General features: G+C 41.0%; 1 protein-coding gene across 1 annotated transcript in view; it reads right to left on the reverse strand.

The window, feature by feature from the left end:
* Positions 1–363: 363 nt before the first annotated feature.
* Positions 364–14664, reverse strand: part of MDFIC2 (MyoD family inhibitor domain containing 2) — an 86224-nt gene continuing 71923 nt past the window's right edge. The window contains exons 2-3 of the mRNA XM_056528290.1: positions 8970–9194; positions 364–633 (exon numbers count right to left, since the gene is read on the reverse strand). Of these exons, the coding sequence (XP_056384265.1) occupies positions 374–633; positions 8970–9194 (485 nt within the window). The 3' untranslated portion in view covers positions 364–373. The remainder of the gene's footprint in view (positions 634–8969; positions 9195–14664) is intronic.

Below are 14664 nucleotides of genomic sequence, written 5' to 3' on the forward strand. Positions count from 1 at the left end.
CCCTTCACCCCCCACGTACCATCTAGTACTGTACTTTTTAAATCATTAGTACAGTAGTAAGTCTTGTGCACATTTTTCCAGCATTATGTCATGGCATAGAATAGAGTAATTTGTGCTTTGCTATGATTAGCCAGAGATATAAGGGAAAGGAAGTCCATGAATGTGTAGCTTTTCAATTTCTTGATTTTTGAAACATTTTTCAATACAGTCTAATTTGTGTTTCTTTCTTTATATTGACATTAAAGGTAGCTAAAATGTGAATAAAATGTAATATACAAAACATCTGAGACTGAAACTGAGGATGATAAAAAACAAACTTCTTTAATAATGAAATCAATGAAATCGGATTTATGGCAGAAAAGTCAATGTACTCTCAGTGATAACAAACTTCCGAAATCTCCATGGCAAGTTCCAAACATTCGCTTGATTCTTGGCAGGCGTCAAATATTCCGCAGTCAAAGTCACAGCCGCAGTTGCAGTCACTATTAGATTGTTCCTCATCTGACGTGTGGTAATACCTGTTAGACGGGCAGCACATGGTGGTCACCATACTCTCGCACACATTAGGTAACATAAGGAGGAAATCACAGAAGTGGCAGAACAAGCAGGCCAGGATAAGAGATGCACATTCCCCTGTAAGGAATAGCATACAACTACATGTATTAAAGGTGCTCTTACTTAGATTGTAGATTGCATATTTGTTTAAAGAGCTCTTCCATAATAACATAAATAAATAAATACACTAAGTGTGATGTTGAAGTCAAATTACTAATACTTTGCAGTTCATTTTATTTCTTTAATTCTTTTTTTTATTTTTTTATATGGAATGGCTGCTTAACCCCTTAAGGACTCAGCCCATTTTGGCCTTAAGGACTCAGACAATTTAATTTTTACGTTTTCATTTTTTCCTCCTCGCCTTCTAAAAATCATAACTCTTTTATATTTTCATCCACAGACTAGTATGAGGGCTTATTTTTTGCGTGACCAGTTGTCCTTTGTAATGACATCACTCATTATATCATAAAATGTATGGCGCAACCAAAAAACACTATTTTTGTGGGGAAATTAAAACGAAAAACGCAATTTTGCTAATTTTGGAAGGTTTTGTTTTCACGCCGTACAATTTCTGGTAAAAATGACGTGTGTTCTTTATTCTGAGGGTCAATACGATTAAAATGATACCCATTATTATATACTTTTATATTATTGTTGCGCTTAAAAAAAATCACAAACTTTTTAACCAAATTAGTACGTTTATAATCCCTTTATTTTGATGACCTATAACTTTTTTATTTTTCAGTATAAGCGGCGGTATGGGGGCTCATTTTATGCGCCATGATCTGTACTTTTTTTTTATACCACATTTGTATATAAAAAACTTTTAATACATTTTTTATAATTTTTTTTTTAATAAAATGTATTAAAAAAGTAGGAATTTTGGACTTTTTAAAATTTTTTTCGTTCACGCCGTTCACCGTACGGGATCATTAACATTTTATTTTAATAGTTCGGACATTTACGCACGCGGCGATACCAAATATGTCTATAAAAAATGTTTTTTACGCTTTTTGGGGGTAAAATAGGAAAAAACGGACGTTTTACTTTTTTATTGGGGGAGGGGATTTTTCACTTTTTTTTTACTTTTACATTTTTTTACATTTTTTTTTACACTTGTATAGTCCCCATAGGGGACTATTCATAGCAATACCATGATTGCTAATACTGATCTGTTCTATGTATAGGACATAGAACAGATCAGTATTATCGGTCATCTTCTGCTCTGGTCTGCTCGATCTCAGACCAGAGCAGGAGACGCCGGGAGCCGGACGGAGGAAGGAGAGGGGACCTCCGTGCGGCGTTATGAATGATCGGATCCCCGCAGCAGCGCTGCGGGCGATCCGATCGTTCATTTTAATCGCGAACTCCCGCAGATGCCGGGATCTGTATTGATCCCGGCACCTGAGGGGTTAATGGCGGACGCCCGCGAGATCGCGGGCGTCGGCCATTGCCGACGGGTCCCTGGCTGCGATTAGCAGCCGGGATCAGCCGCGCATGACACGGGCATCGCTCCGATGCCCACGGTTATGCTTAGGACGTAAATGTACGTCCTGGTGCGTTAAGTACCACCTCACCAGGACGTACATTTACGTCCTGCGTCCTTAAGGGGTTAAAGGGGTACTCAAATGGTGCCAGAAAGTTAAACTGATTTGTAAATTACTTCTATTAAAACATCTTAATCCTTCCAGTACTTATCAGCTGCTGTATACTTCAGAGGAAGTTGAGTTGTTCTTTTCTGTCTGACCACAGTGCTCTCTGCTTACACCTTTGTATGTGGCAGGAACTGTCTGGAGCAGGAGAGGTTTGCTATGGGGATTTTCTCCTGCTCTGGACAGTTCCTGACACAGACAGAGGTGTGAGCAGAGAGCACTGTGGTCAGACAGAAAATAACAACTCAACTTCCTCTGTAGTATAGAGCAGATGATACTGGAAGGATTGAGATTTTTAAAAAGGTATTTAAAATAGAAGGAATTAACAAATCTGTTTAACTTTCTGGCCCCAATTGATACAGAATTTTTTTCCCCACTGGAGTACCCCTTTAGTTGTTGTTTGTCATTGAATAAAATGTTGGTTGTCCTAGAAACGAACATGAGTCTGGCTCTACCTGACATTCACACATGTGACTGAATAGCTTTACTCTGGCGGAGTTACTGTTATTTGTGCCCCACAATGTTTTTCTGTCTCAAAACATTAAACCAACTTTTGTGTTATCTGCACAATCTTTCTTCTTTGTTTTTAGGTCAGCCGATCGCATCCAGAATTGGATCATGTTACACGTCATCGCCTCTACCACCACTGCCCTGCCATGTGTTCTGCCTGCTACCATTTCCATTTTCTTAATTTAGTAACCATACCTGCCAAATGTACTCTACACATATATCTAGAGTAATCCCCATGCATTGTGCAATTATATTTAAATACGTTCTTGCTGCTATAGCACTAGTGCACGTTGTGAGCCCCCATCTAGCTGCCTATCAACTTTGTATGTATCATCCTGAATAAATTTGACTCGTACCCTCTCTGTATGTATTTTGCACTTCATCACTTTGCATCTTTAGCACTACACTCGTTTCTGGCTACCAGACATAAATTCACAGAGTGGTCCTGATTGATACCTTTTTCTGCTATGGTATGACAACGTCGCAATAGTTTGGCACACATAGATAAACATACAATTTTTTCCTTTTTCGTTTGCCATTTATTATTTTTGGATTGAACCCTCGTGTTGGGGTTTTCCAACACATCCCTTTATACATAGTATCATTTATTTTGATTCATGCCCACTCAGTTCCATCTTTTACTGTATCATACACATATTCACTCTACGTATTTTTTGTACACACATCACGGCTTATTCCCCTTCTTTTTCACCTACACTTTCATTCTTTTTATGTATTATCCCATTTATACACTTTCACTATCATTCTTGCACATATATATTTTTCACATTCCATATACACACCCTTCTTTTGCCTCATTTGCCTTTTTCTCCTTTACACCTCATTCTTACATCACATCCACTATTCATCAGTATTATTTATTTTTCCTTCATGCATTTATTTCTATTAGTACTGTGTAATATGTACACCTTTTTTTTTGTTTCATGTGGTGGAGGTGGTCCCCTCACACTTTGTCACTTGGTGTCACCTTTTTCACACATATATTTTTTTTCACAGTTTTGTGGTGTGTCTTTCACTGTGTCTGTCATGTCTATATACTTCCCTGTTGTCCCCATGTCTAAGTTTTATGTCATACAGGTAGTGTTAGCTCAGTCTGCCATGCTCTATTTTGTTTATGCAGGTTCTTTGCATGCTTTTCCCAGTGCACTTCTCCTCACTCCATACCCATCAGTGGAGGTCCCTCCCACTTAATAGTTATGCAGTGGAGGTCCGTTTTCCTTTGGTGCTCGGCACAGAGCCTCGCTGTCTCCGCCCCGATCTCTGACGGAGTACGTCCACTGTCACATGATCGGAGTCCAGTCACGTGATCCGCCATCTGACCACTTCCAGCGCTTCCGCTTTTGGTTTCCCGTCTACTCCCCTATTGAGCACGGACCTGGTCTGGTACGTGTTGTATGTGCAGCGGACGCATTTGGATGACATCATTCGCCACTGGGGAAGTTCTATACTTAGTGCAACAAGTATGTTTGCTATTAGCTCATTTGAGAGGTTGCATAGTTATTTGTTGAGGTTGGAGCTGGTAGGTTGGCAGCACACATGGAGGATGTCTCATTGGTCTCAGCTGTTTTCTTTTTAGGTTCAGCTTCCTATATATGATCACTCTTTTTGTGTACATACCCTCTACCACTCTTTGCCAGTAGTTACACCATTGTGTTAAACCTGTGATACCTTTAAGTGATCTAACTGTTGGTTTATTTCCATAATCATTACTTCCCTGTACTCCCTGTTGATGTGCCTCCTATACCATCTCCCCTTTCTGTATTGTCATGTCAGTGCCTTTGTTTTAATATTTTATCCTACATTTTAAATGTCTGTCCTGTATTTTTATATATGTTTAATAAACTGAGTATTTTACACATCTAGTTCTGTTGTTGGTGTATATCTTTGGAGTCAACCAATTGTGGCATCTCCTTGATAGTCAGCTATACTTTGGAGGTATAATAAGCACCATGAACAGGTGTACTGGAAAGCAATACATGTAAATGTCCCCTGTTTGTAACAGTTTTTTTTTTTTTCTATGGAGAGTGGCTGTACACACATGGTCAAAAAAATAGTCCCTTACTCTAGGCACCCAACTAATCTACGATTGATGGCCTGTGGCAAAGCCATCAGTCGTATGGTCCCAAAAAACACCTAAGGGCTAATTCCATGCAATAAGGTCTTTGATATTAAAGGACTCTATCATTTGTTGTCTGTCAAAGTCTGCTAAAAGGAATTTTACTGTACTGTTTAAATCAGTATTTCCTTCTTCATATCCTGGGGATATATCACAAATGCCTCACAGGTGTCAGTTCTACCTTTGTGAACCTTATCTATTGAGAAAACAGAGGTCCTGCTTAATTTTTCTCATAAAAACCAATGTCGTGGTAGGCATGCTTATGCTTGGCTATCTCAAGAAAAGATCAAGACTGTCATTCCTCGATAGGTGAGGGCCCCAAGTTTGGGACAGACAACTATCAGACTTTTATACAGATATGGTAATAATGCCAAAGACTGGACATTTTGGAAGGTTTGGATTCTATAAATATAACTTTGCAACTTTTATTATGAGCAAACTGAACTCCAGTAATTCTAAGAATAACTGTCTCTGTAGGTTTACAGTGACACATTTAATTATATGAAATATATAAGGCAATATGCAGAAAACATAATTATTCTGTCCAGTAGCCCTTAGTGAAATTAACACTATCCATTCTACATTGGGAATATTACATTAATGATATTTCTTAGGGCACCTTAAGAGAAGACACTCTCTTGAAGGTGCTATATATGCAGATTGTATTATTAATATACATTTTTACATTAAATGTTCTGGGACTTTCCCTAGGGAATCCAAGATAGAACAGATCATCTTAAGATTTTACATTTTTATTTTGAACTGGGACCCACCAACAAAGCTCAATGTTTTAATAATAACATTGCAGCACGCAGAGTTGTGATGGGTTGCAAAGATGCTTTTAAAATCTCATCAAACCATACAGCATGAACTTTACTAATGGATGCAGCACGTTTTATAAAATCTGCATATGGGGCCTTTTTAGCTTGTTTTTAGAGTGGCAGCAAAGATAAATAATTGATCGTGACAATTAGGTATCTATGCATTTCCATATCTGGGGAGAAAATAAGTTTACCACAAAGAATGATAAAAGACTGTTAAAGTGGACCTCCAATGTTGCGGCCACTTTTATGATAGTGCAGCATTGTGCACAATAGTATTTTTTTGGAAATCACGTTCATTCTGCTTTCCTGCTACCACTGCTTATAACTGTGCTCTTCACGAGCCCAACGTTATGTGATTCTATGGCACTGGGTGCTATGGAGACAGGGCGAGAAGATCTGTCTCCTAATTTGCATTTATAAGTAGGGGGGAGCGATAAGAAAGAGCGCTCATTGGAGGTAATCCGGTACCAAATAAAAAAGAAAGGGATTTAGGAAAATAATTCTTATGCACAATGCTGCACTATCATCATCTTTCATAAATGTGCCCACAACATTGGAGGTAGACTTTCAAGTTCATGATATGATTCCGTTCCTACTGTGTAAGAGCAAATTTTAAAGGGGTATTCTGGGCAAAAACATTTTATCCCCTATCCAAAGGATAGGGGATAAGATGTCTGATCGCGGGGGGCCCGCTGCAGAGACCCCCCGTGATCTCCCTGCAGCACCCACATTCTATGCAGGTGCTGAATCTCCAGTTTCGGAAACCTCTAGGTTTCCAGGACTGGGGACGTGACGTCACACCATGCCCCCTCCGTTCATGTCTATGTTGAGCCGAGATTAGTAGGGCTCCCAGAGGAGAGAACCCCATTGATCATAATGTTATGGCATATTCTAAGGATTTGCCATTAGGCAATAAGATAGGAATGCTACTTAAGTCTTCATACAATTCCCTCACCTTCAGAGCCACCTTCAGAACTATCTCCCTATGGTTTATCCCTACTATCTCCTTCTCATGCCATCACTAGGGACATTCGTATTATCATCCATTCTGTTCTATCTTGCAATTTTGAAATAAGAAACAGTTCCTATTTTATGACACAGCTGGGGCTTGACATTACTTTTCTGGACTTGCATGGAGGACTGGGAACACTGGAGGTGAGAGATGTTGTTAGTAGAATTAAACTATATTATATTAATATGCCATTAGCTCATAAGATAGGGAAACTCCTTAAAGGGGTACTCCAGTGTAAACATTTTTTTAAATCAACTGGTGCCAAAAAGTTAAACAGGTTTGTAAATTACTTCTATTTAAAAATCTTAATCTTTCCAGTACTTATCAGCTGCTGAATGGGCCACAGGAAGTTCTTTTCTTTTTGAATTTATTTTCTGTCTGACCACAGTGCTCTATGCTGACACCTCTGTCCATTTTTAGGAACTGTCCAAAGCAGGAGAGGTTTGCATTGGGCATTTTCTCCTGCTCTGGACAGTTCCTAACATGGACTTAGGTATCAGCAGAGAGCACTGTGGTCAGACAGAAAATAAATTAAAAAAGAAAAGAACTTCCTGTGGAACATACATCAGATGATAAGTACTGAAAGGATTAAGATTTTTAAGTAGAAGTAAATTACAAATCTGTTTAACTTTCTGGCACCAGTTGATTAAAAAAAAAATTGTTTCCCAATGGAGTACCCCTTTAAGTCTTCAATCATTCTCCTACTCTTTTGTTCTCACAGAGATAAGCCACCCTCTAAGAGCTGTCTGCCAGTGGCTTATAGATCCTTTCTCCTTTTTTAATGTATATAGTGAGATCAGAAGAGATAGCTGATGTCTAAACACCTATTTAGGGGAGGGTCACAAGGAATGGATCGACAGCGTATTTTACGCTGCAGATCCACCGATGACCCGAGCCTAAATTGTGCCTCCAGCTGTTCCCCCCTGTGTGCTGCTCGCAGCTTCAATGCGCCACTCCGAGCAGCCACACGGGCCTGCGAGTTACTGTGCGTACTCACAGTGTACTCACAGACAACATTGAGCAGCCGCGATGTCTGAATACACTGTGCATGCACGTGATGACTTGCAAGTCCCGTTGTGGCTGCTCGGAGTTGCGCATTGCCGCTGCAAGCAGTGCACAGGGGGAAAAGCTGGAGGCACAATTTAGGGTTGGGGCATCGGCGGATCTGCAGCGTAAAAAACGCTGCAGATCCATTCCATGTGACCCTACCCTAAAGGTGAATGGTCACCTTTAAATACTACATTTATAACTGGAAAATTCTGATTTTGTGTACATTTTTGGAAAAACTGCAATTGTTGTTTATAGTGTGCACTACGCATATCGTTGAAGAAAAACATATGTGCTTCCATTGCATTACCATGTTATATAAAGAATCTTAGTTAAGCCTAAACGGGGGTTGTCAAGGATTAGAAAAACATGGCTGCTTTCTTTCACAAACAGCTCTTACTCTTGACTTTAGGTTGTGTGTGCACTGCAGCTCAGACACATTTACTTCAATGGAGCTGAGCTGCAATTCCAGACATCAGTCATGGACAGGTTTATCATTGTTTATGGAAGAAAGCAGCCTTAATTTCCAAATTCTGGACAACCATTTTAATGATCTAGGTCTAGATCATCTAGAACAGGTGTTTCCAAACTGTGGCCCTTCTAGATGTTGCAAATAGCGTTGCAAATAGCGTTGCTCGCGAATATTCGCAATGCAAATTTTATTCGCAAATTTGCGAATATTCGTGAATATAGCATTATATATTCTCAATTACGAATATTCGTTTATTTATTTATTTTTATTTTTTTCACAGTTCACATCACAGTGATCATCCCTCTCTGCTTCCAGCTTGTGTGGGTAAAGAAGGCTCTAATACTACTGTGTGAGACTGGCGTACGAACTTTCGCATATGCGAAAATTTGCATATGCTAATCTTTGCATATGCGAATTTCCGCTTATGCTAATTTGTGCATATGCTAATTTTCAGATATGCGAATTTTCGCTTATGCTAATTTTAGCATATATAAATTTTCGCATATGCGTATTTTCGATAATATTACGAACATGTGAATTTAGCGAATATATGACGAATATTCATCCATATATTCGCGAAATTTCGCGAATTCGAATATGGCCTATGCCGCTCAACACTGGTTGCAAAACTACAACTTCTTGCATGCAGCCAACGGCTGTCTGTGCATGCTAAGAGTTGTAGTTTTGCCATATTTGGAAGGCCACAGTTTGGAGATTACTGATCTAGAAGAAAGTAAGATGGTCACAAATTCATATATACCTTCATTGTCTGTCTGGTGAGTTGCCATCTGTTTTGCGTCTTTGTAGGAGAGAATTTTGCTACATTCTTCATTTGAAGAATATGTAACAAGTCGCTTCTTCTTATGACTGCTTTCTTGGAAGGACTCATCTCCCGTGTCTGGGCTTGGTGGTGGTTTGTGTTTCTGTGGCAACTTTTCTTTAGTTTTCGGTCTGTCTTCTCGGCTTCCACTGGCAATGTTCTTTTCTGCAACAGATAACTGTGGGTGGTCAAATGAAACTATTAACTACACGGAAAACAAGATAGGGTCCATTAGTTGCCTCATAAACAATGTTATCTCCTAACAGTCTAATATTATTTATGTAATGCTTTGTAATATGTTTCGATGACATCAGATTTTGTTTAGATGGTGACTAATATTTTCAAAATATATAACATTTTTATCAGACCATGAACAAAGCAAGGATGCCAGTCAATAAAACAAAATACAAATAAATAAATAAATAGATAACCAAATAAATACAATAAAATGCAAACTTTAATGGACCCTAAAAGTTCAGAGGTCCAGCAGAAGACAACCCAATGTGGAGGTGATAATGGAGCTATTCACTTGCCATTTCTTGACTCACAAATGATTTACAAATAACCTTATACCTTATTGATGATATACTGAGATCAAAGTGCAAAAGGTAACCCCAAAGCTAATGTGTTGCTACAGTATGGTGCAAAGGGTGATGCATGACCTTTGACGTATTCATCATAGAAGCAAACCAGGCTACGGACATTGATCCAGAGGGAGCAGGGCCGTTATCAGGGGGGTACAGCCAGTACCCCAGTAAGGGGCTCTGGTGCCCAGGGGGCCCAGGGCCACCGCTGCTACCCCTGCAGCAGCCCCAGCACAGAAGCTGAAGACCACTGTTAAAACAGCAGTCTCCTGCTTCCACTGGCAGCTGCCACCTAATACTTACTGCATCTGTCCTCTCCTCCCTGTATGAGCGGAGGCTCTTACAGGCAGCAGCAGCAGCACAGTGGAGCGATTAACTGACGAACATCAGGCTATGTATGGGATGGCAGATGACCTTCCATGATGTCATTACCATGTGATTGGTCACATGGGTGGAAGGAGCCTGACTTCTGTACTATGGAGGCCCAGGAAGAAGTTCCTGTATAGGGGAATGTGTATCATGAGAAGGTAACCTGTAGTACATACACACACACAAATAACTATGTCTGTGTTTTTCAAACAGGGTACCTCCAGCTGTTACAGAACTACAACTCCCAGCATGCCTGGAGAGCCAACAGCTGTCTGGGCATGCTTGTAGTTTTGCAACAGCTGGAGATACATTGTTTGGAAAACATTGCACTATAAAATTCACACGCACTGCATTATATATACAAACCACACATCCCCTATTTCCCATTTTTTTTAAATTAAATAATTTATCCAAACATGTGGTGTTGCCATGTGCGCAAATGTCCAAACTACTACAATATAACGTTAAATAACCCGCATGGTCAATGGCGTAATTGTAAAAAAAGAATACCAAAGTCCACAATTGCTAATTTTAAGTTATTTCATATACCATAAAAAATAAATAAAAAGTAATCAAAAAGTCCCATCAAAAACAAAAAATGGTACCAGTGAAAACTACAGATCAAAGCACAAAAGGTGAGCCCTCACATAGCCCAGTATATGGAAAAATTCTAAAGTTATAGGGGTCAGAAGAGGATGATTTTAATTATACTACTTTTGTACAAAAGGTTATTTAAAAAAATAGTTAAATAAAACAAAGCCTATAAAATGGTTATTAGTGTAATTGTATGGAACTACAGAATAAAGACAATATCATTTTTACTGAAAAGTGCACTTGGTAAAAACAGAATAAAGTGGCATCAGAGGGGGGGCAAATGATATAGCACAGGGGGTTGATCAAGGGGAGAGGGGATAAAAGTGCATGGTGTGGGTATCAGCCCGATTTGTAATGCAGATACTGGTATCATGTTGTACGTCGTAGGACGCGCAACATGATATGTGCAATTGGCAGTACTGTGAGGGGTGTTCAGGGGGCCCAGGCCCGAGCTGTGTAAGGGGCCCCAAAATTTCTGATGGCAGCCCTGAGAGGGAGATGTGGTGTTATGTCATGTCCTTTAGTCACCACTAGGGGAGCTTAATGCATTATGATTTTTACATTGTTTCCACCACTAGGGGAGCTAAATGTATTGTGATTTTTACATCTTTAGTTCAATAGTGACTTATAAAACTAAAAAATGTTGTTATGTACTCATATACCAGAACTCTACTCATAAATCAATCACAGTTCACAGGGGCATTAGCATTTTTCAGAAAAGGTTTAGACAAGCAAAAACAACTTACAATTTGACGTGTTTTTTGTATTTTTTCTTTTTCTTTTTCATTCTCCTGTTAGCTTCATGTTAATAAAGATAATAACAAACGTATAATTTCCTAGCCAAGATTTAAACACAACAAAAGCTTGTCAGGATCTAACGCATCGTGTTTTGAGGGGTCCACCCCCTACTCATGCGCACAAGTAAAGGAGTGGCCCCCCAAAAGATTGGTTCAGATCCTGACAAGCTTCTGGTATGTTTAAACCTCGGATAGGAAAGTATACATTTGTTATAAGAAAATAAGAATGAAAAGAGAGAAAGAAAAATACAAAAAAAGAACCATTGCTGAAAAACGCTAATGCCACTGTGAACTGTGATTGACAGCTCTCTCAGAAGTAGGCATATCATTTGGATCTGAATTGGTAAGATTTATCAATATATCGACAACATATTACAGTTTTCTGGCATAAATACAAATACAAAAAATGTGTTGTTCAGAATTAGTGCTATACTTATGAAGCTCCTTGAGTAACCAAGGCTCAAAGTGAACCAACCCAGAAGAACCAGGACAGGTGTGAGAGTAGTCAATTAGTTGGGGTCATAACCAGGAGAACATAGTAAATCAAGACAGGAGGCACAGGGTAAATCAGAAAACAGTCTACTGTTAGAAAGCCCAGACAGAAAACATAATACAAAATTTACCAGGCAAGGGATAATTATCGCAAATACTTATCCAAAGTCAGAGTATCAACTAAATGCCAATGCAAAGGTAAACAGCAGTGGGTATGAGCCAGAAAGCAGTAAAGAATCATGCAGTCAGATTGGCTGACCCCCAGTAAGCCAGGGGCATAGCTATAGGGGGTGCAGTGGTAGTAGCCGCACCGGGTCCTGGTGCCTAAGGGGGCCCAAAGGCTATCTGCCCCATAAGAGACCAGTATTCTAATTAGCACATTTTGCATCGGGGCCCAGAAGCTACAAGTTATGCCTCTTCATAAAGCCAAACATAATGGAGTGACCACTACTGGGAGAGAGCAGATACAACGAGAGTGTAAACAACAGTAGTTACACTTCAACTGATGGGCAAAGACGTAGTGCTGCTTCTTTTTTTATTTCTTATTTTTGGACTATTCATGGCATTAAAGATTATTTCATTTATTTACATTGCCAGTCATTTTCTATCGTTATTGCCCAGTCGACATTGCTGTTCCGTGACCGATCACTGTAAATGAGACGTTACAGGGATCGGTAAAGAACAATGCGTAAAACACAATGATTTTTACTATTTATACAGAGAAGTTAATAACAGTAACCACTTTTCTTTGTCTCCGTATAAACATTTTATTCACTACCCATCAAGATCAAAGAGTAACCTGTCTTCTACTTTCAACTGGCGGGCATACTACCAAACTGTATGTCTGGCCAAAAATTATGGGACAAAGCATCTGCTTTTATTTTCTGCAGCTCATGATGATGTGTTCTGTGTTCTCTCAAAAGTTTCCCCTAGATTTGTGCTTACAAAAGTATGAACTGCTTCAAACCTTTTGTCTTATTCTGTATAGTTTAAGAGACACGATGAAAATGTTTGAGGCTTGCTTCATCTGCATGCTCTGCCTATACATCTTATAATGGGGGTAGGGTTCTGCTTGAATATCAATATGTTATATTACCGTATATTCTGGCGTATAAGACGACTTTTTAACCCCGAATTTTCATCTGAAAAGTCGGGGGTCGTCTTATACGCCGGGTATTGAGGTCCGGGATAGAAAAACTTCTGATTATCTGCCCGGGCCACCTCCCGTGTGTGGTTGCAGGCGGGGGGCCGGCCAGTGCAAGTAAAAACTAATACTGTATACTAAAAACCAGGGTGCCTCCAGCTGTTGTAAAACTACAACTCCCAGAGCGGCAAAGGCTATCCGGGCATGCTGGGAGTTGTAGTTTTACAACAGCTGGAGGCCCCCTGGTTTTTAGTATACAGTATTAATTTTTACTTGCTCTGGCCGGCCCCCGCCTGCAGCCACACACGGGAGCCGGCCCGGGCAGATAACCATAGGTATTCCTATGCCAGACATCCCTGTGTCCCGAAAAATGTTTTCAGGACATAAGGATGTCCGCCGGTCACTTACCATTCCCCGCCGTCCTCCTGCGATCCTCCTTCAGTCCTCCGGCGGTCCGGTCCTCCGTCTCTATGGTTGTATGCATGGGACATCAGTGACGTCATGTGCCTACAACCATAGAGGCAGAGGAGCGCAGGACCAGGAGGACCGCAGGAGGACGCGCGCCGACTGGGGCCTGGTGAGTGACCGGCCGTGCTATCTTAAGTGATGCAGTCACCGCTCTCCGGTCCCGGCACCTACTGCTATGGTCCATAGGCCATAGCAGTAGATGGTGACCCGGGCTGGAGGAGCAGTGATCGGAACACTGTGGGGGCAGTACAGACATACAGCCTGCAGCCATACACTCTATATGGCTGGAAGCTGTATGTCTGTTGGGGGGAGCTGCCAATCTAATGTGGTAGGAGCTGTCTACTATTGTGGGGGAACTGCTGACCTAATGTGGGAGGAGCTGCCTACAAATGTGGGGGGAGCTGCCTACAAATGTGGGGGGAGCTGCCTACTATTGTAGGGGAGCTGCCTACAAATGTGGGGGGAGCTGCCTACTATTGTGGGGGAGCTGCCTACAAATGTGGGGGGAGCTGCCTACTATTGTGTGGGAACTGCCTACTATTGTGGGGGAATTGCCTACAAATGTGGGGGGAGCTGCCTACTATTGTGGGGGAACTGCTGACCTAATGTGGGGGGAGCTGCCTACAAATGTGGGGGGAGCTGCCTACAAATGTGGGGGAGCTGCCTACTATTGTGGGGGAACTGCTACTAATGTGGGGGAGCTGCCTACTAATGTGGGGTAACTGCTGACTTAATGTGGGGTAACTCCTGACCTGTTGTGGGGGAGATGCCTACTATTGTGGGGGAACTGCCGACCAAATGTGGGGGAACTGCCGTCCTAATGTGGGGGAACTGCCGACCAAATGTGGGGGAGCTGGCAATCTAATGTGGGGGAACTGGCAACCTAATGTGGGGGAACTGGCAACCTAATGTGGAGGGAACTATACTGCCTACCTAATGTGGGGGGAACTATACTGCCTACCTAATATGGGGGGAACTATACTGCCTACCTAATGTGGGGGAACATGATGCCTACCTAATGTGGGGGGAAATACAAGGTACTGTACATCGCGGTAGGAGGGGTAGTCTTATATGGCGAGTATATCCCAAACTCTATATTTTAACTGTAAAAGTTGGGGGTCGTCTTATACGCCAAGTTGTCTTGTACGCCGGCATATACGGTAATTTAAAAAGATCAGCACCTCCTC

Source organism: Hyla sarda, chromosome 6 (assembly GCF_029499605.1).
Source record: "Hyla sarda isolate aHylSar1 chromosome 6, aHylSar1.hap1, whole genome shotgun sequence".
Classification (NCBI taxonomy): Eukaryota; Metazoa; Chordata; class Amphibia; order Anura; family Hylidae; genus Hyla; species Hyla sarda.